Below are 21,923 nucleotides of genomic sequence, written 5' to 3'. Positions count from 1 at the left end.
CAAGAAGAAATAGGGTCTTTGTAAACCAAATTTTCTACATTTTGTAAATGTCACCTATAATGAATATGTATACATAAAACTACTGAAACAAAAGCACTGAAAACATGCAATGTTTTAAAAAGTACTGAATTTTGTGCAAGAAATGCTGTCTGGCAGCATTAATATTGTAAATAATTTGACTATGTTCATTACTTCTTGTTGTTGTGGCATTAAAAAATAGTCCACTGGGAGTGAGTTTACAGAGACCGAATAAACCAGGGATAAAAATCATATAAGCATTTCACATTTAAGAAATTTTAAAGAGATATTTAAAGTTATTATTTGACATAAGTTATTTGTGCGTGTAAGTTAGATTTTTAGTTAAAAAGAGCCAATTAACAGCCCGCACCAAAATCTGTTTTAGTGAAAATGGTTAAATATTATCAAATGCCAAAAGTATCCTAATAATTCAACAGCTCTGTAGTATAACCTTAAATCCTTGATCTGACACAAGAGTCACGCTACAGAACTCACAAGGTATTGTGATTTCGTTTGCAGACAATATTGCATCAGAAAGGGTGATGAATGCAAGACTCAATAAAAAAATAAATAAATTGCGGGGTGGAAAACAAGTCAACCACATTGCCGTGACCCGGATTCGAACCGGGGTTGCTGCGGCCACAACGCAGAGTACTAACCACTATACGATCACGGCGAGTTATCCGACAATAGGCAGGTTTGTGGAGTGTGTGAGAAGGGGGAGAGAGGGACGGAGACAAATGGGGACGGGAAAAAATGGAGAATATGAAAGAGAAAATAAATCGTTTAAACAAGCAATAATCTTTTGTTTTATTTTTCATTTTAAAATGGTATTAATTATGGAATGAAGAAAGGAGCTACTGATATTATACTGCCGTGACCCGGATTCGAACCGGGGTTGCTGCGGCCACAACGCAGAGTACTAACCACTATACGATCACGGCGAGTTATCCGACAATAGGCAGGTTTGTGGAGTGTGTGAGAAGGGGGAGAGAGGGACGGAGACAAATGGGGACGGGAAAAAATGGAGAATATGAAAGAGAAAATAAATCGTTTAAACAAGCAATAATCTTTTGTTTTATTTTTCATTTTAAAATGGTATTAATTATGGAATGAAGAAAGGAACTACTGATATTATACTGCCGTGACCCGGATTCGAACCGGGGTTGCTGCGGCCACAACGCAGAGTACTAACCACTATACGATCACGGCGAGTTATCCGACAATAGGCAGGTTTGTGGAGTGTGTGAGAAGGGGGAGAGAGGGACGGAGACAAATGGGGACGGGAAAAAATGGAGAATATGAAAGAGAAAATAAATCGTTTAAACAAGCAATAATCTTTTGTTTTATTTTTCATTTTAAAATGGTATTAATTATGGAATGAAGAAAGGAACTACTGATATTATACTGCCGTGACCCGGATTCGAACCGGGGTTGCTGCGGCCACAACGCAGAGTACTAACCACTATACGATCACGGCGAGTTATCCGACAATAGGCAGGTTTGTGGAGTGTGTGAGAAGGGGGAGAGAGGGACGGAGACAAATGGGGACGGGAAAAAATGGAGAATATGAAAGAGAAAATAAATCGTTTAAACAAGGAATAATCTTTTGTTTTATTTTTCATTTTAAAATGGTATTAATTATGGAATGAAGAAAAGAACTACTGATATTATACTGCCGTGACCCGGATTCGAACCGGGGTTGCTGCGGCCACAACGCAGAGTACTAACCACTATACGATCACGGCGAGCTACCTGACAACCGTAACAGTGCCGTAAACAGTTCCTTGCATTCCTCGCCTTCTCTACTACACTCCCCTCCTTGTCTGTGTTTTTTTCCACAGGATATGGCTGAGTATTTTTGGGTGGTGGACTACTTTCATCACCTGAACCTAAAACACTTCGGTCTCTGAGATCACAGTGACTTTGACTGTGGCACTGCTGATCACCTGATATTTTCACATACAAGAGTCTGTAGAGTTGTCACAGAATGATGCAATAAACAAACAAACAAACCCAAACATGCCATGTTAACGCTGTTAATGAGCATGGTCAGAGGAAAATGGCTAGACTGGTAGAAGCTGACAGGATGACTACGGTAACTCAAATAACCAACTCTTTACAACAGTGAGCACAATGTTGGAACGCACAAGTCAATGCTACAAAAGCAGACCACATATTTCCCTCTTATCAGCCAGAAAGAGGAATCAGGGGGCACAGACTCAAGAGAAACTGGACAGCTGAAGAAGACCAGGTGATGTCAAAGATCATGAAGACCAAAGTTTTTTCCCATTCTAATGTTTGACATGAACATTAACTGAAGCTTTTGACGTGTATCTGCATGATTTTATTCAATGAGCTGCTGCCCCATGATTGGCTGATATGATAACTGCACAATTGACCAGCTCTTCATATTAAAGCAGCAAGACAAGACAAGAAGTTGCAAATTCTCTTTTTTTATTCAGAGTAGTAGAGAAAAGCTCATAGATGGGATGCCCTATTTTACTTGGTTAGTTTGACAAACCAATGCTAAGACTTTGTTAAGGATTATCAAAAACATCAACACATTAACACAATACACAAGGGTGTCACAAAGGAGTGGTAAGTGGGTAAGGAGCTAAGGGCCCTTAGTGGACATGGGGCCCAAGGAGACCATAGGAAACAAAAACTGTCCAGAATGAATATGGGCCACAGCACCCCTGACAATAAGTACATCATGGTTTAAGGGTTAAAAAAACAACAAAGAAAAAATACTTAAGTGTAACAGATTACACTCTTTACACCTAACTTCTGTACGCTTCTCTTTCTTTTACCTGACAAACAAAAAGCAAGTCAAAAGCATGCAATGTTATTACATTGTACCTTGCAGAACAGTTAAAAATAAAACAGGCAATCAATGCCATTGTAAATAACTTCCTAAAAAATTGAATGTAATTGTGCGTCACAAGCAAAACAGGAGGTTTCAATTTCCTTTCCTTGTAAATGTAGAAAATGCAGTGTAACAGAAGTTCCAGCAGATGGTGCAGTTATGTTCAGCACACTAGCTCAAAAAAGAAAAAGTCCCTAAAGATCAGCACTTTAACTACATGGCTCTTTCCAGTAGCGGTTGGTTTTGACTGCTTGGTTGCCTTACAGTTGTGGTTGAAGTCCTGACATTCAAGGAAGGTGATCATTTTAATAAGATGTTTTTGCTATGCACACATCTATAACATGACCCTGATTAACATAAGAGTCTGTAACACATGGCATGTTTGTTTAAATTTGTGCGTCACTGGACAGCGTGTGTAGCAAACAGTTTAGCGTATGTGGGCCATCTCCTCCAAGAAAGGGGTCTTCATGCAACCAGTGCAGAGTTGGTCCATCCAGAGGGGCGCCTCGTGCTGCAGAGGAGTGCGACGTGGGTAGAATGTGTACGAGAGATCGTAGTTCAGAAGGCAGCTGATGGAGGCCATGTAGAGGTCAGAAAAACGGCATAGTCGGCGAGAAAAGTAGGTAGGATTATGGCACGTACGGAAGATGCTGCCAAACTGGGGGTTGAATAAGTTTTTGGTGAGAGCCCTGTAAAAATAAATAAAGTTGGTTGGAAAAAAAACCCCCAAATGTGTACAAAGAACATATATAATAACAACAACAACAACAACAATAATACTAAAGCTAATTTAAAAAAAATATTGCAGTTTCGCAATTGTAAAAACAAAAACAACGACAAAACAGGCCATTCTTTTTTTGAACCTAAGTGACAGTGTGCAAAACAGCAATCCATTATGCTCTTGTTTTGATTATATGGAACTTATCTTTTGAGACATTTACACTGGACAAATCCCAAAAACAGATTTGCGTGGTTAAAAAAAACCCGTTAAAAACATGTACATTCTTAAAAGGAATAACAATAATGAGAAAACAGACCTTATAACTCAACCCATAATCCCAAAAACAGCAGTGTGTTGGTAGACTGGACAGCTTAATGCTAACAGCATAAATGCTAAAATATATAGTGACTGAACTGATGTTTAACAGCAATCTGCAGAAATGTGGCTGTCCAATCTGTAATCTGGCCCAAGTCAGATGTTGCAAATTATATTAAACTGTAGTGAAAGATGCTTTGGCTGACATCTTTGTAGATATTTGAAGAAGTGAAGGCTTTTTCCCCCTTAGATGAGCCCCTAACAGTATTAAAAAAAAAACACCCAAACACACACACACACACACACAAAATAGTAAGGCAAAAATGTGTTGTGACTGCCACTTCATAAACAGCAGTTCCTCAATTTTTTTTCTTACTGGCCGAACAGACCACTGTCCCTCTTTCTTGTTTTTTATTATTTTTCTATAGCTGAAAAAGTGGAAAAAGCTTAGACTTCCGGTGTCTCCACAATCACCATAGTAAGGGCCTGTTCACACCGAGATGTTTTTCCACACGTCAGTTTATCGGCACGTTTTATTGTGTACACACCCAGGCGTTAAATGTGGGCGACGTGCTGAGGGAAATTGCAAATTCACTCCCTGACAGTAGATGGCACTTATTGAAAAGCAGAACCCAGCAAACAGGGGACGTCCCCGGGACGCTGCGAATGTCCACTTAGGTCCACACTTGGTCCGGTTTATAATGTCTGCTGGCGGTCGTTCCGAGGACAGTTTTGTTCTTGATTGCCATCAAGTCATACTTTTGAGTAACTCCAGGCACATGAACAAAAGTGCGAATCGCATTGCATGGCCAGTTTTTGACATGGTGTGTCAAAAAAAAACCTAACCCCTCGACGGTTTTAAAAAAAAAAAAAAAAAAAAGAAAAAGAAAAAAAAATCAACGTATTGACGCCACGCATTTTATGCCTGGGTGTGAACACTGACAGCCACTGGGGCGTTAAACGGACGTCACGCTGCGAAAATCATCCCGGTGTAAATGTTATGGCTAAACCCTAGATGTTGGCACTTTTCCAATAAGTACAATAATTAAGAGAAAGTAAAAGAATATACTGTATTGCAATCTGAGAATGCTCTCTCCCACAGCCTTCATAAAGTAGTTCTCACAAATAGGACAGAATCATCAATACAGGATCGGCATGTAAATGTTTGGGAAAGAAAAGAAAAAAAAAGGGGGGGAGAAGTGCAGTGCTATGAAACTCTGTATGTATGAATCAAATGCCATCTGGCTTCTTTCTCACATAAGCCAGAACTCTAGTGACGTCAGTTTCCTTTTGTACACATAATCAAGGGCACTCACCGAAACTCTTCTCTCTCCTTCAGCCATTCTTGAAGCACTTTTTTGGACTCTGGATCACGATACATCTGGAATAAATGTGAAGAATACCTTAGTCATCATTAACTATACAACGATGGTTCTTCGAGAGATAAGAGCAAAGGGAGTCTAAAAGCAGAACTGGCTTTAAATAGATGAAAAGCCACAGAATGCTTTATTGTGAAGCTCAGCCAGGACTACCAATAAATGTACTATCTCAAGTTGTCATACAACACACACTGATGATGAAACTACACATGAAAAGGGAAGTGAAATTAAAGATTACATTTTCATTCTTTAGATGAAAGTCCAATTCAAAGGTACTGCTAGGGCAACTGTATGAAGTAACTGTATGAAGTACAACACTGCTGAAGTTGGATGTGGTTAAAATGTTTCCCGTCACTCTGTGTTATGAGTCATGTTACTGTCATTGAAGTTTGGGAAATGTATTAGAAAGTCTGACGTGTTTTGAGTGCAGTGCAGTTTGTACCTGCATACGCTCCAACAGGCCGGTGAGAGCCTGTAGCCAGGTAAGACTCTGTGCATACTGTTCAGTGTTCACCACCTTTGTCTCAATCTCCAGCTCAGGAACAATTGCGCCGGTCCTCCACCCATGGCGCAGCATCAGGTCCTACAAATATGTCAATTAGTATTACAAAGGATACAATTTTTCAGCATGCTAGACCTTATTGGAGCTTATATATATCTGACCAGACAGGATGCAGACAAAAATCAGTTGCAGAAGGAAACTGTATCATGCGACACTAAAAAAAACAAACAAACAAACAAACAAAAAAACCCTGCACACTTGCTATCCAGTGGAAACAAATAGAGAAAAAAGAGAATGACTCACTGCCAAGTCGCTGTAAAGATGGTCCCCAAAATAGAGCACTCTTGAGCCACGCCAGCCTGTCAGCCTCAGAAAGTCAACAAGGTTTCCCTAAAAAACAAGGGGCGAGAACAAACGTTTAAGTGTCTTACACACTGGACTACTAATGATCAGCCTGGCTTTGAGTGTTTGACGCATATATTTATTGTACTGCTCCATCAGGAATTGGAACTGGTGTGGTAAGTACTTTGCCAGACCTCCCAGCTAATGACACAGCAACCCACTGTTCACTGGCTTTGACCAATACAACAATAAAAGCTCACAGTTCAACTAGTGCTAGGGGCTGGCTTTAGGCCAGTCTTTTAAGTCCCACACAGAAAGGAATTTGGAAGTTCTCAACAAAGAGGTTAAAGAAGCGGTGATAATGTGCCTGGGATTGTAAAAATATTAACAAACACCACCTAATATGCATTTAAAGTGACATGGTTCCAGAACCCAGAACGGTCTTCTACACCTTTAGTAACTGTTGGCTGAAGTACCTGCCAAGGCGCAGCAATTCACAACAACAAAGCGAGACCCACTGGCAAGGAGCAAGAAGAGGTCATTCTCACAGAAAGTAAACAATCAGTCAGCAGTATTTTGAGATCACCAGCCCCAAAGGCGTTTCACTTTAGGTTAATCAACGCAACCTGTGCACAATAGACTCACAAGTAACTCTGCTGAAGTGGGTTAAAAGGATTTATATTCAGAGATGGAAGTTGCTTTTAGAACTTTTTTCCCATCAAAACAAAGTCATTATTCAGGCTTGAGTTCAAACAGGAACAATATGGGAGAATAAACTAGATTTCATAATAGCTCCTGAGAATCTTATTACTGCCTCTCACAAAGAAAGTCATGAGCATTAATGGGCAAAGAGCTTTACTTGCTTGGTATGAGTAATTCCTGGTTTCAACTCGTCATCGATAACTAACTTTAAATGATGTATGACTGTAAGTGGATAAATATTTTGAAAGGCAGCTTAAGACACTGTGGACTGGCAGGGATTGGCTAATGTGTTTCATGAATCAACAAAAAGCTGCCCATTTTGCACAAAATACATGGCATTAATACACGTCACAACAAAACAATTTGTTTTTTAACAGTAGCATACCTGTTTGTAAATCTGCCCTTTGTCGAAACTCTTGATCTTTTCCCATTGGAGGACTCCATTACTGTCCAGTCGTCTGAAAGGTCTAACAGATATTGAGAACCAAAAAAATTATTAGCCAAATTACGCAACACATGTTCACAATGACATCACACAGATTGGCTGATTTCACTGGTCACCCCATAGCAACCCATTTTTCAAGCAAAAAGAGGTTTGGAAAAATGTTTCTGGCAGAAGACTTACTTCACACAGTCATTAAAAAAGTGTGGCTTGTCAGCTTGAACAATGACAACATCAAAGAAGTCCCTCCAATCTTTTCCCACCATGTACTTCATGCCTTTGTCTCTGAAAAGGTTCAAGCAAAATGAAAATAAACACATGCACCCGTAACAGCACTGTATCAATTATGGCTGGTTGCTAAAGCTTCAAGAGGCTCCAACATGTCTGCACATGCTGCATCACAAACAAAGTATCCTACAAAAGGGACATAGTCCTGATCTCCTCAAAACTCACACAAAGCTGAAGGGGCTGTTGGTAATAAGGAAAAGCTTCTTCCCATGGCTGGCTAGTCGATGCAGCACTGCATAGGTCTCATCTCCTCTGAGAATATATTTCTCTGGGGGGAGAAAAATGGAAGGAAAATAAATCATTTTATCAGCACTTGAATAATGTAACATTATGGGTCTGTACAAACAGTAACCATTTCAACTCATGATTCAGTGGCAGCAATCAGTGTATATGCCTGTAAATGTGAAACTGAAAGATAAGGCAGACTACATGGTGTGCTTGGTAGACAGAAGTACAAACTGCATTAGCACAGGAGGGACTCTTGTGCTACAGACTTGTGTGCACGAGTGCAGGACAAAGCAAAAACTCATGTCGGAAAACCCAAATACATCATTATTAGCTAAAATAAAGTGACCAAATGCTAGAAAAAATTAATCATGGCAGCATGCACATTGTAGCCAACATACACAATTTCCATAACTGTGCCTCTGTACACCACCACAATGGCTTTGAAATGTAGCAGTGAAGATGTGATTGAAGTGTAGACTTTCAGCTTTAATTAAAGAGTTTTAACAAAAATATTACACTAACCATTAAATAATTACAGCCATTTTCACAGGCTGAAAAGTAATTGGACACTAACAATTATAAATATTAGGATAATTTTTAATACTTGGATGCAAATCCCTTGCAGTCAATGGTTGCCTGAAGTCTAGAACCCATGAACATCACCAAATGCTGATTTTCCTCCTTTGAGATGGTTTGCCAGGCCTTTACTGCAGTCATCTTCAGTTACTGTTTTTTTGTGGGTCTTTCTGCCTTCAGTTTTGTCTTAAATAAGTGAAAAAGCATGCTTGATTGGGTTGAGGTCAGATGACTGACTCTGCCATTTAAGAACGCATAATTTCTTTGTTTTAAGAAGCTCTTGGGTTGCTTTCAGGGTACGTTTTGTGTCACAATCCATCTGTACTATGAAGCTCTGTACTATCAGTTTTGCAGCATGTGACTGAATCAAAGCAGAAAGTATAGCTGTATACACTTACTCCTGCTATTTCTATCAGCAGTCAGATCATCAATAAACACCAGTGACCCAGTTCTATTGGTAGCAATATCCATACACTGCCTCCAGCATGTTTGACAGATGATGTGGTATGCTTTAGCTCATGAGACCTTCCTTTCCTTCTCCATACTCATCTCTTCCCATCAAGTTCATCTTGGATTCATCTGACTTAAGAATCTTGTTCCAGAACTGGACAGGCCTTTATTATTATTTTTTTTAAGTTAAGCTGTTTTCTAGCAAAGTCTAATCTGGCCTTTCTGTTCTTGAGTGTTACCAGTGGATAGATTCTTGAGGTAAATCTTCTGTATTCACATTCATGAAGGCATCTCTCGATTGTAGACTTTGACAATGATACTCCTACCTCCTCCAGAGTGTTCTTGACTTGGCTAGATGTTGTGAAGGGGACAGAATTCCGCGATAATCCAATTTAGCAGTCTTCCGTTGCAGAGGTACAAGCCAGTACATTCCTTAATTTTAAGGACCTGTTTACACTGGTGCGTTTTCATTTTAAAAAGCATAAATTCTGCTACGGTTACGCCCGTCGTCTACACTACTCCGGCGTTTTCGACCCTCGAAAACGGAGACTTTTGGAAATGCCGAAGACCCCATTTTAGTTTGAAAACTCTGGGCTCGTGTTTCATATGTAAAAGGACCAAAATGAAGACTTTTGAAAACGAAGGCGTGGCTTCGGCCACTTTCGCCCCCTGATCGGGTCTTCTGGATCATTGCGTATCCTTCCCTGATTCGTCAAGCCCCTACCATATGACCATTATGATACCTTGATTGTATACACAACAACACAGAAACTGAACTGCAAGCTTTGCTGGCTTTGTTGTCATTCTTAGTGGCCATTGTGAAAGTTAAATACTGTATTTTATAATACTGCAGCTGCCTACATGCGCAAGAGCAAGCTATGATTAGGTCAATCAGCAACAAATCTAATTTCAAGCAGCATAAGCCCTACATGGATCTCCAGTTTGATGTGCCTGCCGGTAACTAGCAACCAACTTCCTGTTTACACTTGCATGCACATGCCCAGTGTGCATGAATGGTCATTGGACATGTGTATTCGTTCAGGTAGTGTGGACGGAGATTGTTTCTGAAACACAGCAGAAACGCCAGTGTGGATGAGGATCGTTTTCATTTTAAAATGCCCTTATAAAATGAAAACACACTAGTGTAAACAGGGCTTACGAATGTACCAAATTGTTGATTTGGCCATTCCTAAAGTTTCTGCTATCTCTCTGATAGGTCTGTTTTGTTCTGTCCACTTCATCAACACCTTTTTGGACCACATATTGAGAGTTCCCATGAACAGCTAGCAAATGCAAATTCCACAGTTGAAATCAACTCCAGACCTTTTATCTCTTTATCTTGTCATGAAATAATGAGGAAACAGACCACACCTAGTCATTTAAAAGCTCATCAGTTAATTGTCCAATTACTTTTGAGCCTGTAAAAATTGAGGGACTGTACAAATGGCTGTAATTCCTAAACAGTTAATGTAATATTTTGTTAAACTCCTTGAATTAATGCTGAAAGTCTAAACTTCAATCACTATTAATGTATCAACGTACACATTGTCCATTGGCTAAGCATATATAAAAAGACCAATTGCTTTTACGCAACCTCTAATATCAATATTAAAAGATGTTTTCTAGGAAAAAGTGCACAGAAAAAAATGTTATATTCAGCTTGTAGCGATATCAGTATTGTAGCTATATAACAGTGTAGCTATATTATATATACACACCAGCATTTCATTCAAACTCCACTGGTTTATGCTATTTGGTTTGCACAATATACACAAATCAGTCAGATTAAAAGCTGTGTACAGGACACAACAGAATGCGGTGTACTAGTGTTAAACATGGTGCCTTTGCACTTTGCTCACAATGTCGCAGATCGAGCTTTGTACAATTTTTGAAAATGGGAAAAATAAATTTATGTGAATTTTTAGCCTACATACAAAAAAAAAAACCTTAAAATAGAAAAATATTGATTATTCACCCCCTGTATATTTCTGTGTAATTGAGTCAGCTGGCTAGCTGTGAACCTAATCTACCATTTACTGCTATAATGCTAACTAGCTACCATTAGTTGACTAGCATGCCACAACCTAATGTACCAGAAAAGCTATTCTAAAAGAACCCTGTGTATGAAATTTAGTTACAGTCTAATAATATACATGTTGCTAAAATGAGCTAGTAGCATATATTATATATCTTGTATACATATTAATCATATGACTGGTTTTAGCTCACAGCACTGATTCTGTAAATACATGTTAAAGAAATGGCTCCTTACTGAAAGCTGTGTTTTTCATTGTTAAATAACAACACTTAATTAAAAAAAAAAAGAAAAAAAGTTACAATTAAATTAAATTAAATAGTTAGGCTTAAATAATGTGAGCATCCACCAATTCCATGTGGTTTAGCACTTACTATGGATACATATTGAACGCATTAAAATGAATCATGAAAATGAGCATAAATAATAGTTAGCAACTGCATGTAATTATATTTTGCTAAAATATATATAATACTGATATAATTAAATACAAGTTTATCGTGCATGGTAACTATATTGCTAACATTATCAATACTGATCGACACTCAAGTCACCTCTCTCGAGATGCTGAGCGGTGCACATTATTCCTACACCATATTTGACAACACATATTGTAAATAAATTTATTAATATTTTTGTGCAATATTTAAATATTTATGCTCAATTTTCACTGTATTATCATTTATTTACTATTACTTTACAACATAGATACATACAACATGATTTATCATCTCATAAATTATATTCTAAAACACTCCTCCATATAGTAGTGGCACAGTTAGATTTAAAGCTTCAGGATATAAGATTTAAGAATTTGTCTTTCTTGTGGCAAACACTAGTTTCCGTTCTTGCCCCTAGGTGTTGCCCGGCTGTGATCTCACAATGTACTGCATGCACTGGACCGTGAGTTGAATGCAGTGGCTTTCCCCGAGCCTCTGTGCACAACTGATTCAATAGATTTTTTCCTCTTATTCAAGTAAAATATATCAACGCATAAATGTGGTATTTTTCAGCATGTTGCATAAAATTGAGTCAGCGCTGACTTCCGTTTTCATGAGGTAAATCTCAAATGGCTTCACTACATGTAATGCAATACACAGTGTGTACAATGCCATTTTGTGGTTGGTTAAACAGGAAGTCATTTGGGATTCAGCCCAAGTGCTTGTTTGTGGAGTTTAAATAATGAAACTATTCCTTCATGAAGACTGATGACTGTATCTAAATGTCTCTTTTTTTGCACAATTGTAATTTTATTATTTGCCTTAAAAATACAAAATATAGCAGTTATTATTTTACTTATTGTTATAAGCAGATTCTGCAACACATCCATACTTGCCTATTTACTTTTAGTTTACATACTTGCAAACACTGCACGCTACACAGGAAATTCTGTTTGCTTAAGCCACAATTTGTTTAGATTTCACATACAAGCAATGCCGAATGCTGCTCAATACGATGTAAGCAGAAGTAAGAATACTTAAAGTCATGTGTAACAAAACATAAACCTGCAATTATTGTTGGAAAATACTGAACTCTTACCCAAGTCTTGCATTATCCACTTGTACATGTACCCCTTAATATGCACCATTCCAACAGCTTCCTGTGAAAAAGTTCATACGTCAGCGTCCACAATAGCAGCATGACATCCTGACAAAATACTACAGACGGTTGCTGTCTGACAATCAAACTGCCACAGCCTCAGTTCCTGAATAGGAAACATTTTCTCCTTCTCTGCACTCTACAATATGTTTTCTCAAAAACCAAAACCTGCTTCACATCAACTTTTGGCACACTGCCAGCTAGGCATGGAAAGTACACCAAGTTCTAGACTTGCATGTACAGTATAAACATGACGAAAATGGTCTTTTCAACATGTACTGATCAAGAGATAGCGACAAACTCCTTCTATGGCACTACTGAAAATACAGATTTTGTCTGTTAAGCTAATCGGAGTCTGACAGCAGCAAAATAAACAGTGTGAGGACAATTCAGCAGAACTTGTTTCTACTCACTTATGCTCAGTGGGTGAAAGAGCAAGCCCATCAGAGTGGAGGGGGGTTGGGAAAAGTACAAAGAAAAGACTTAAAGCTCTAGCTGAGAACTGAGCAGCAACAAAACAATCATCCTGGAATCAAATCCTGCAAGGACTAGCTTCATTTGGCTGAACGAATGGGGGATTTGTCAAAAAGTCACCCAAAAATGTCTAAGACATTCCAAAACACTTTTCTGATGAGCTTAAACCAGTATATTAATTTTTTTTTTTTACATAAATATAACATGTACATAATAAATAATATACATATAAAAATGTTTTAAAAGCCTCTGACTCGAGCTTTTACCTGCCAGTTTGTTTTTTTTAAACTAAAACACATTTCTGTAATAAATGTTATTTGCATGCCACCACATGTCTGAAAATATTTACACCAAAACATTGCATATAAAAAAAAATGGATCTAAACTTCCCTCAATTTCTTAAAATGCCACAAGTGTCATAAAACTTTCTACAATGAGCTTCATATTTGTATAATTAATATTTATATTATACTTATATAAATAATAATATTAACATATATAATTTGGTGACTTATTGTTGAGAGTGGGTGCACACTTACAGACACATCTTTGTAGAGGTGCTCAGGGTCGTATTCTATGTCGTTGGAGATAAAATACTCATTAACAGAAGCCAAAAGTGTCATCTCTGGGATGGAAAACACATCCATGAACTGCTTCATCTTGGGTCCCTGAAAAACACACAACAATTCCATTACAAAGAAAACTGGGGTGAGATCACAAAGTGAACAATAAAGATCCCTATTTATTCACCTTTCAATGGAATTGAATAGGAAAAAAAGACATTGCTTAATTAAATTTTTTTTTTTTAAGTGACATAAGTAAACAAAAAAAGTTATTAAAAAAAATTCCCTTCCATTTCTGTCGCTTATTCACAGGTCTGTGTAAATAGCTTCAGTAAATACCTAATGAACCACAATAATATTAAACCTAAACATCTCAAAACTGGTGACAGACAAGAAGGAACATTAACCTTTCCATAGAAGCCGCTGACTTGGTGAAGAGGGATGTGATTAGAACCTCCATACAACTGCATGACCTCATCATCTGGAACAGGCTTCAGACCCCTTTGAGAAAACATCTCAATTAGGGATCTGAATTTTCTTTAATATTATTTTCCTCTTGGCTAATTCTTCAGTGGTGGTTAGCTTTTTTAGACAAGTTAAGCTTATATATTAAATGTCAGGACAGATTAGCGTACTGATTTTACACACACACACACACACACACACACACACACACACACACACACACACACACACCCCAATTATGAAAAAGTTGGGACAGAATGGAAAATGCAAAAAATAAAAATAAAAAAACAAAACACAAACAAAAGTAATTTGAAAATTCTATTCAACCTGTACTATATTGACAACATATTAACATTATTTGATGTTTTACTTATATTAAATATACACTTATTTAAAATCTGATGACTGCAACACACGCCAAAAAAAGTTGGCAGTGTCAACTGTTTACCACTGCGTAACATCACTGCTTCTTTTAACACTTATTAAATATTTGGGCGCTGAAGACACCAGTTGGTTAAGTTTAGCAAGCAGAATTTTCCCCTATTCATCCATTATGCATTTCTTCAGCTGCGAAACTCTACATGGCCTTCGTTGCCTTATTTTGCACTTCATAATTCGCCACACATTCTCAATTGGAGACAGGTCAGGACTGTAGGCAGACCATGCTAGCACCCGTACTCTCTGCTTGCGCAACCATGCGCTTATAATCCAGGCAGAATGTGGTTTGGTGTTGTCCTGCTTTGAATGGCAGCATATGTTGCTCCAAAATGTGTACATATCTTTCTGCATTAACAGTTCCCTCACAGATGTGCAAGTTACCCATGCCATGGGCACTGACACACCCCCATACCAAGACAGACACTGGCTTTTGTACCTGATGCTGATCACTATTAGTCCTAAATTGCCCCTGTCCCAAATTTTTTGGAACATGTTGCATGCATTAATTTTAAAATAAACATTTACCTTCAAAAAAAACAAATATTAAATACCTTGTCTTTATACATTTTTTTGCTTCAATACAAGTCAAAGGATACTAACAAATCACTCCTCTGTTTTTATTAGCATTTTCCATATTGTCCAAACTTTTTCATAATCGGGGTTGTGTGTATATATATATATATATATATATATATATATATATATATATATATATATATATATATATATATATAAAAAATATTTTAAAGAGCATTTTAAAAAATAAACGAGCAAGCTCATTTAAAATAGATCGGCGCCAATCACAAAAACAATTTGTTGCAGTATTGTTACTGGAGGTCAGACAGTTGAACACTAACACATCCCCCGTTTCACTGTGATAATGAGACATTACAGTGATGTAGACGAAACAACTTACCTATACACAGTGCCTAGCTGAATATAATGGAAAGCATCAATTTTCATCAGCAGTCCCTATGGTGCAGAAACCCACTTATCAGTCACTGGTACATATGTATAGGCATGTTTAATCTACTTTTTGTATTTTACAAGGTTGTCTCGGAATATACCTTCTGGATGTCGTAATGAAGGCCTCGAGCCACGAAGTTGGGGATATATCTGTACCTGCTGATACCCTGAGGATACTACACAAGAAAAAAGTTCAACATGTCAATCTTGACTGTCCCACAATCAACACCTTATTAAACCATGATTTCCTAAAGTAACTTCCAAATCATTACAAAAGTGAACCATGATCAAGCTACTAGCACAGCAACTGAAAGGGAGTTCAGGAAATCTGATATATATTACAAGACCTCAGAATTATAAGATTCTTTCTTGTAACCAGTGATTTTAAGACAAAATATTGTAACCATGAATATAGGCAATCCATATACAACTTTGCACTTAAAAATAGATAAATATTATTATGCAATACTTTGGTGTTACATATTGTCACATATATTTGGTACCAGCTAAATGGCATGTTTGCCAAAATAAAGTCAGGTAGAACCATGTCATTTTCAACTGTAAAGGTCTCGATTACATTCACACACAGACTTCTTTTTTGTTTTTTTGCTGACATTTCCATAGTCACAGATTTCCTAAAGATCCACAGACCTTGTAGTGCTCTATGAGGAACTCTCGGGCTTTGTTGTAGATCATCTCATCGAGGGCGTTTGAGTAGAGGGCCAGTGTGTAATCATAATCAAAACCATAGATGTCCACCTCTTCCAAATTCACCTCGTTGTTGGCATAGATGGTGGACGGATTGAGAAGGTTGCACACTCCGGGAGGAATCAAATCTGAAGAAAAAGGCATGTTTTTAAGCATGTGAGCTTGAAACATAGCAGAACCATGGCAGGTACACAGCATCAGTCTGTGTTTTGTCCTTATCATAAATCACCCCTGCAGAAGGGAACTAGGATATGTTTCGCAAATGTAAATAAATAAATTGGATAGAATAGGATTGCTGTATTCGGGTGATTATGGTTACGCCCCTGACCTCAAGTTTACTTTTCATTAATAAGGCATTTTGTGTTAACTTCTTTGTTTATGGCGAGTAAACTTATTTATATACATTCTATTAAAGGAGAAAACGCCTCTGGAAATCCGAGATTTGAGCCCTGTTACGGCTGGGACATATTTAGCCCCTAAAAGCTCAAGACTAAATACAACATACATCAAGATTCAGCAGGCTTAATAACAGTAATCTTAAAGTAAGCATAAAGTGAAGCTGGCGTGCACAGCCTCTAATTCTGCTTTCCCTAAACGTGTTGTCACAAAATCGTCGTGCAAAAAGACTTTTACTCAGACTTACCGTGCACCAGGCGTTTCATTTCGTTGTATCTCGCCCATAAGTAAGTTTTCTGTTCTATTTGCGGGGCGGTAGAAGAAAAAGACCTCCCGGATTTAGTAAAAGATTCCTCGCCCTTTGCTTTTCCATTGCCATGGTGGTGTCTGAGCGGGGCGGCTGCTGTGTTTGTTGCACACTTTTGTCCTTCTTTGCAGCATTTCTGCTCGTTTTGTGTCGGGCTCGTGGCAAAGCTGGCGCATAAAGCAACTGGGTTTCTTAATCCACCACTGCTGCTTTTCTTCCACAAAGCGCAGCCTACATTTAACAGTCTTCTTCGCGACATTTTCGGAACAAACCGTATAGCTTCGCTAGACTGCCGAGCTTGTTTACCACACTGCTCTGTTCTGTTTTGTACACGGTGTACATTTAGACAGCAGCTGCGCCCGAAAAGATAAAGGAGGCGTTGACCTGCTGTTTCAAACCAATAGCGTACAGGCGTGAGGATGATTGACATTGGACTGAGCCACTGGCCGTGGAGAACGCTTTTTCTATGAGTAAGGGATTTGATTCCCGTGTTTGTGTGCCAGTTCAGCCAATACGTGGCAGCTGTGGTAACGTGAGCCACATTACAAGCGAGGCGATTGGTCAAACGTCGACATAATTGACAGCTGCTCCAGCCTACATGTGCTACGTGACGAGCACGCACTTTGTGTGTGCTGTTTATCGCTGGTCTCGGTGTACCTTCTGGGTTCGTGTGGAAAATGAAGTGCTAGATAGAAACGCAGTAATACCACGACAACGTGCAACCAGGAGAGGCTGGTGACAATAGATTTTGGTGGGGCAGGAAGATTTTAATTACGACATATCCGCTTACAAAATTCGCCAAGAGCCCTTTGGTAGGCAGCTGAGAGCCGACAAAACATGAACGAGCCTGTCCACCAGTTTTCAACGAGACAATAAAGGTGTGAGAGCCACAGAATAATAGCCTGACAAACACTATGATTCGCTTAGCTGATCAAACTGAACATCTCTGACAAAGTACATAATACGAATACACGAAGTAATTAACCAATTTTTCAGATCCGCAAATTTGTATCGAAAACACAAATTTCGATGCAGTTAGTGCAATTACTATGGTTGCTCATAACAGCACCCCAATTAGACATTTACAACCTTTCTAACCGTTCCAATCACATCCTTTATGATTTGAGAAATGAAATGCAATACAATTAGATATATGCCAATTGGACATGTGGACAATGTGACACACTGAAAAGCAAAACCGGCATTACTTGAATTTGCAGTGAAAAACAGTCATCATGGTAAATGTTGAATGCATGTCAATAGAGATTAGCATCTACCTTGGAAAGAAATGCATGCTGCAGCATTAATTTTCTCTGTATAATTTTTTTCCAGCTTGAAAAGCAATCACAGCATGGAAAAAGTATGAAATGCAATACACAAATGGTATTGCTTTACATTACTGAAAAGGTTCCACTCTGAAAAGCAACTCACTCATTGCATTGCTCTCCAGTGAAAAGCAATCTGCAGGGTATTGCTTTTTATGAATTAAATGCTGAAGGCATGTCAGAAATGAATGTAATGTTACTTTGCTGAAGTATCATCAGAGTATTATTCCAGGCCATCTATCCATCTATTTTTTATACTGCTTATCCTACAGGGTTGCAGGGAATCTGGAGCCTATCCCAGGGAGCACCGGGCACTGGTTGGGGTACACCCTGGACAGGGTGCCAACCCATTGCAGGGCACACTCACATACACATTCACACACCCAGTCATACACTACGGACACTTTGGACATGCCAATCAGCCTACCATGCATGTCTTTGTACTGGGGGAGGAAACCGGAGTACCCGGAGGAAACTTCCGCAGCACGGGGAGAACATACAAACTCGGCACACACAGGGCCACGGCAGGAATCAAACCCACAACCCTGGAGTTGTGAGGCCACCTATTCCAGGCCAGTAAGTAATAATCAAAAACACCCATTAGAGCAGGAGTCGTCAACTGGTGGACTGCAGTCTGGATGCGGACCCAGCAAAGTTTTTCAGTGAACCGAACGAAGTTCTTGAAAAATAATTTAGCAGAGCAGATCAATGTATGAAATCACTGGTTGTCGCTCAGTGACTCAAGTTTTCAAAACATGATCAATCATGGCTTCTCTAGCAGATCCTCTGTTTCAGCTTATCCAAGCACATGCATTTTTCAGATTCATCTAGAGTAGACTGTGACATGCTGTCTGAGCCACAGGATCTATGTGCATGCCTGAAATTGAGAAATTCCAGTCAAACAGCTAGCTTACACAGCTAGCTGAATCTAGAATTTGGTGTCCTAAGTAAACATATCCCCTTTAGGTTTTGAAACTAAAATATTTGAGCAACAGATGTGTATTATTTCATAGAACTGTCAGTCACATTTAAATTTCTACTTACATACTTTCTTGTGTTTGTGTGTCCAGACTTTCTAAATGTTTAACTTAAAGGGAACACCTTAAACACAATGGGGACTAGCTGGGTGGAGGACACATGTGCGATGCTGTATAGTAAGCAATCTTGGACTTTTTATCTTGGACTTTTTCCTGGCTTTGTATCTTTTTCACTGTTTTCAGGAAAACCTACCTGTCTAACTGGATGTCATACACAAAATCTGGGTCATTCTTGCTGTGCTGGTTGTGCTCAAATGGTCCTATGTCCTACACTATGTCCATTATGTGCCTTTGGTATGTTCAGCTCTTCATTGCTTGTTAAGGGCTTCCTCTTGTGGGTAGGTGCTTTAGTCTATCTGCAGCATACTTGTTTCTTTAATTGCATACAGTAGAAAGCCCCAATGCTGTAAGGCTGGATATCAATTTATGGATTGCCTCTTCTCCAGAGCAAAACTGTTAGATTTCTATGGACGTTTTAAGCTTACTGGAGCTTCAAGTAATATGAGAAACAGCCTTTGTTAGCTGAAGGCAGAATTTGCTATAAACAGAGTACATGATACAGCAAATTTTCAGAAAAGTGGGTATCTAGGAATTTCTCATTTGCTTCATTGCAATGCTCTAATTCACATTGGCATGAGTGGTTTGTCAATGCAAATCATTTTATTCAGTCCCCACTTTACTTTTATTTTTTGTGGCCTCACTAGTAGATATGAACTTGGTGGACTTACATGGGAATTGAAATAATGACTTCTATGGCCTTTATAGTGCTGTGTAGTATGTTATGAAATTAGAACATTCTTAACACCATAATAGGGACAAGATTTCTATGAAATGGCTCAGATCACTAAAATATTTATTAAATGAACAATTACTACATTTGAAAATTAAGCTACCATTCTCCTTTGGGTAGTTCTCCACAAGGTTGGCACATCTGGTTTGGAGATCTTTCCCTACTCCTCTTTGCAGGACTTTTCAAGATGGAAGAGCTTAGGAGGTTTTCGCTGATAGACAGCAACCTTCAAGTCTTTCCATAGCTTTTCAGTTTGATCAAAGTCAGGGCTTAGACGAGGCCACTCCAGAATATCCACCTTGTTCTTAGCAAACCACTCCATGGTAGATTTGGCTTTTAATAATTAAGAATTCCTTAGATTTATATAGCACTTTTCAAGGCACTCAAAGCTTTATGGTCATTGTCCTGTTGGAATATGAATTTCCAAACCATTTGCAGATGTTTTGCAGATTTCATCAGGTTCTTCACCAGAATCTCCCTGTACTTGACTGCATTCATCCTCCCCTCAATCTTAACACGTTCCCCAGTCCCTGCAGATGAGAAACATCCCCACCACATTATACTTCCACCACCATGCTTCACAGTGGGGGAGGAAAAAAAGTTCTGCTTTGGATACTTCTGACCACAAAACCTTGTGCCTGTTTGTTGCAGGATCTTTCAGTTTTTATGCAAACTTCAAATGGGACTGCAGATGGACCTTTTGGGGTCTTCTTGCCACCCTCCCATACAGGCCACATGTGTGCAATATCTTTGATATTGTTGTGTGATGCACGTTTTCCTCTGTTGGCCATAAAATCCTGTAGCTCTTTCAGTTGCCATTTAGTTCCTGGTGGCCTATGTGACCAAGTGAATTATTTTCCAGTCATCTGGATTTGATGAACAGACAGATTATGTCAGATTCCTCAGAAGGTACTGCGTGAGCTTTTCTAGAAATGTAAGGAAGGAAATAAGTTTTGCCACCCAGACCACCTCAAATCACTAAATAAATATGCAATTTGACATTAAATCCCTCCTTCATAGATGCATGTAGCTGCAGTAAAAGCTAGACCTGTCACAAAAATTAAGTTATTAACTTATTGTATGATATATGGACATGACCTTGATTTTGCCTATTGTGTTGCCATAAGAATGAATGTCACCAACATTTTAGTCATTCGCACAGCTTCTTTCCTCTCGTCTGCTATAGGGCTATCGAATAAAAATTTTAAATTAGAATTTTAATTAAAACATACTGTAGAAAAAAATGACACAAGATATTAAAGCACTAACTGTTTTTTAAAGAAGGAAAATCTTGAAAGAATAGTTCTTCAATAGTACTTCAAATAATCCAGTCATAGTCAATAATGTTGGGGATTGAGCCACTTAAACTGAACAGTGAATGAACACCATTAAACTGAAGTGCTTTACTAGCGGCTTAAGTAACTCATCCAAACGCACCTTATACGCATGGGATTAATCAGATATATACACAACATTAACGTAATATTACAACTTGCTGCTGCACAAAATGACACAAAAGCACAAGTGAACTTGAACTTAAGCAAGGCGCTAGGTAGAAAGGCATGCACTAAAATATGGACGATGAATAACTAAAGAATTCACAATATTGTATTAGAAAAGTGTACTCATTGTGATATTTCAGGAGATCAGGTTCACAACAAGAGCAGTTTTCACATGTTTTTGCTAATATATAAAATGTGTGAATATTTGGTTTAATTTTTGCATTTTCTCATCAATTAAAATGCCACTGAATAATATTGAATGCCATTTTAGTCAAGAGTAAAATGAATAAATATGCCATGACGAAATACTGACTAAATGTAAAGGATATTTTCCTCAGAAGACAAAAACTATTTTTAACATTCCAATACCAATGTCTGAATATTCTTACGAATTAAAAGTTCATTGCTCTTTGAAAGAATGTACCTCCATTATTATGCTATTATATTATTATATCGGTGGGACAAAATAGTTTTAAAATGGCAATA

At 38.3% G+C, this 21,923-nt stretch overlaps 1 protein-coding gene and 5 non-coding genes across 6 annotated transcripts; all 6 read right to left on the bottom strand.

Annotated features, from left to right (window-relative positions):
* Window positions 1–622: 622 nt before the first annotated feature.
* trnah-gug (transfer RNA histidin (anticodon GUG)) lies at window positions 623–694 on the bottom strand. Its single transcript has one exon. It is a non-coding gene; the product is annotated as a tRNA-His (tRNA).
* Window positions 695–890: 196 nt separating this feature from the next.
* Window positions 891–962, bottom strand: trnah-gug (transfer RNA histidin (anticodon GUG)). The gene has a single exon. It is a non-coding gene; the product is annotated as a tRNA-His (tRNA).
* A 196-nt stretch (window positions 963–1,158) lies between these two features.
* On the bottom strand, window positions 1,159–1,230 carry trnah-gug (transfer RNA histidin (anticodon GUG)). Its single transcript has one exon. It is a non-coding gene; the product is annotated as a tRNA-His (tRNA).
* Window positions 1,231–1,426: 196 nt separating this feature from the next.
* Window positions 1,427–1,498, bottom strand: trnah-gug (transfer RNA histidin (anticodon GUG)). The gene has a single exon. It is a non-coding gene; the product is annotated as a tRNA-His (tRNA).
* Window positions 1,499–1,694: 196 nt separating this feature from the next.
* Window positions 1,695–1,766, bottom strand: trnah-gug (transfer RNA histidin (anticodon GUG)). The gene has a single exon. It is a non-coding gene; the product is annotated as a tRNA-His (tRNA).
* Window positions 1,767–2,458: 692 nt separating this feature from the next.
* nt5dc2 (5'-nucleotidase domain containing 2) lies at window positions 2,459–17,137 on the bottom strand. The gene is made up of 14 exons (XM_017468185.2): window positions 16,724–17,137; window positions 16,024–16,208; window positions 15,474–15,548; window positions 15,323–15,378; window positions 13,911–14,004; window positions 13,480–13,608; window positions 12,407–12,467; window positions 7,744–7,846; window positions 7,474–7,575; window positions 7,234–7,315; window positions 6,108–6,194; window positions 5,745–5,885; window positions 5,240–5,304; window positions 2,459–3,576 (listed from the first exon to the last, which is right to left on the bottom strand). Exons 1-14 carry the CDS (start codon window positions 17,040–17,042, stop codon window positions 3,315–3,317), a joined length of 1,761 nt encoding a protein of 586 aa, XP_017323674.2. The 5' UTR covers window positions 17,043–17,137; the 3' UTR covers window positions 2,459–3,314.
* Window positions 17,138–21,923: the final 4,786 nt, after the last annotated feature.

Source organism: Ictalurus punctatus, chromosome 5, assembly GCF_001660625.3.
Source record: "Ictalurus punctatus breed USDA103 chromosome 5, Coco_2.0, whole genome shotgun sequence".
Classification (NCBI taxonomy): Eukaryota; Metazoa; Chordata; class Actinopteri; order Siluriformes; family Ictaluridae; genus Ictalurus; species Ictalurus punctatus.
Note: the sequence above shows the minus strand (reverse complement) of the source record. Positions and strands in the feature narration are given on the sequence as shown.

Bases quoted from the DNA above. Each gene is read 5' to 3' on its own strand.
- nt5dc2 (XM_017468185.2), bottom strand. From the start codon at position 17,042: ATGTCGCGAAGAAGACTGTTAAATGTAGGCTGCGCTTTGTGGAAGAAA. The intron at 15,549-16,023 runs GTCTGTGGATCT...TTTCTTGTGTAG, and splicing joins TCCTCATAGAGCACTACAAG to TATCCTCAGGGTATCAGCAG. The intron at 7,316-7,473 runs GTAAGTCTTCTG...AATATCTGTTAG, and splicing joins TTTTTTAATGACTGTGTGAA to ACCTTTCAGACGACTGGACA.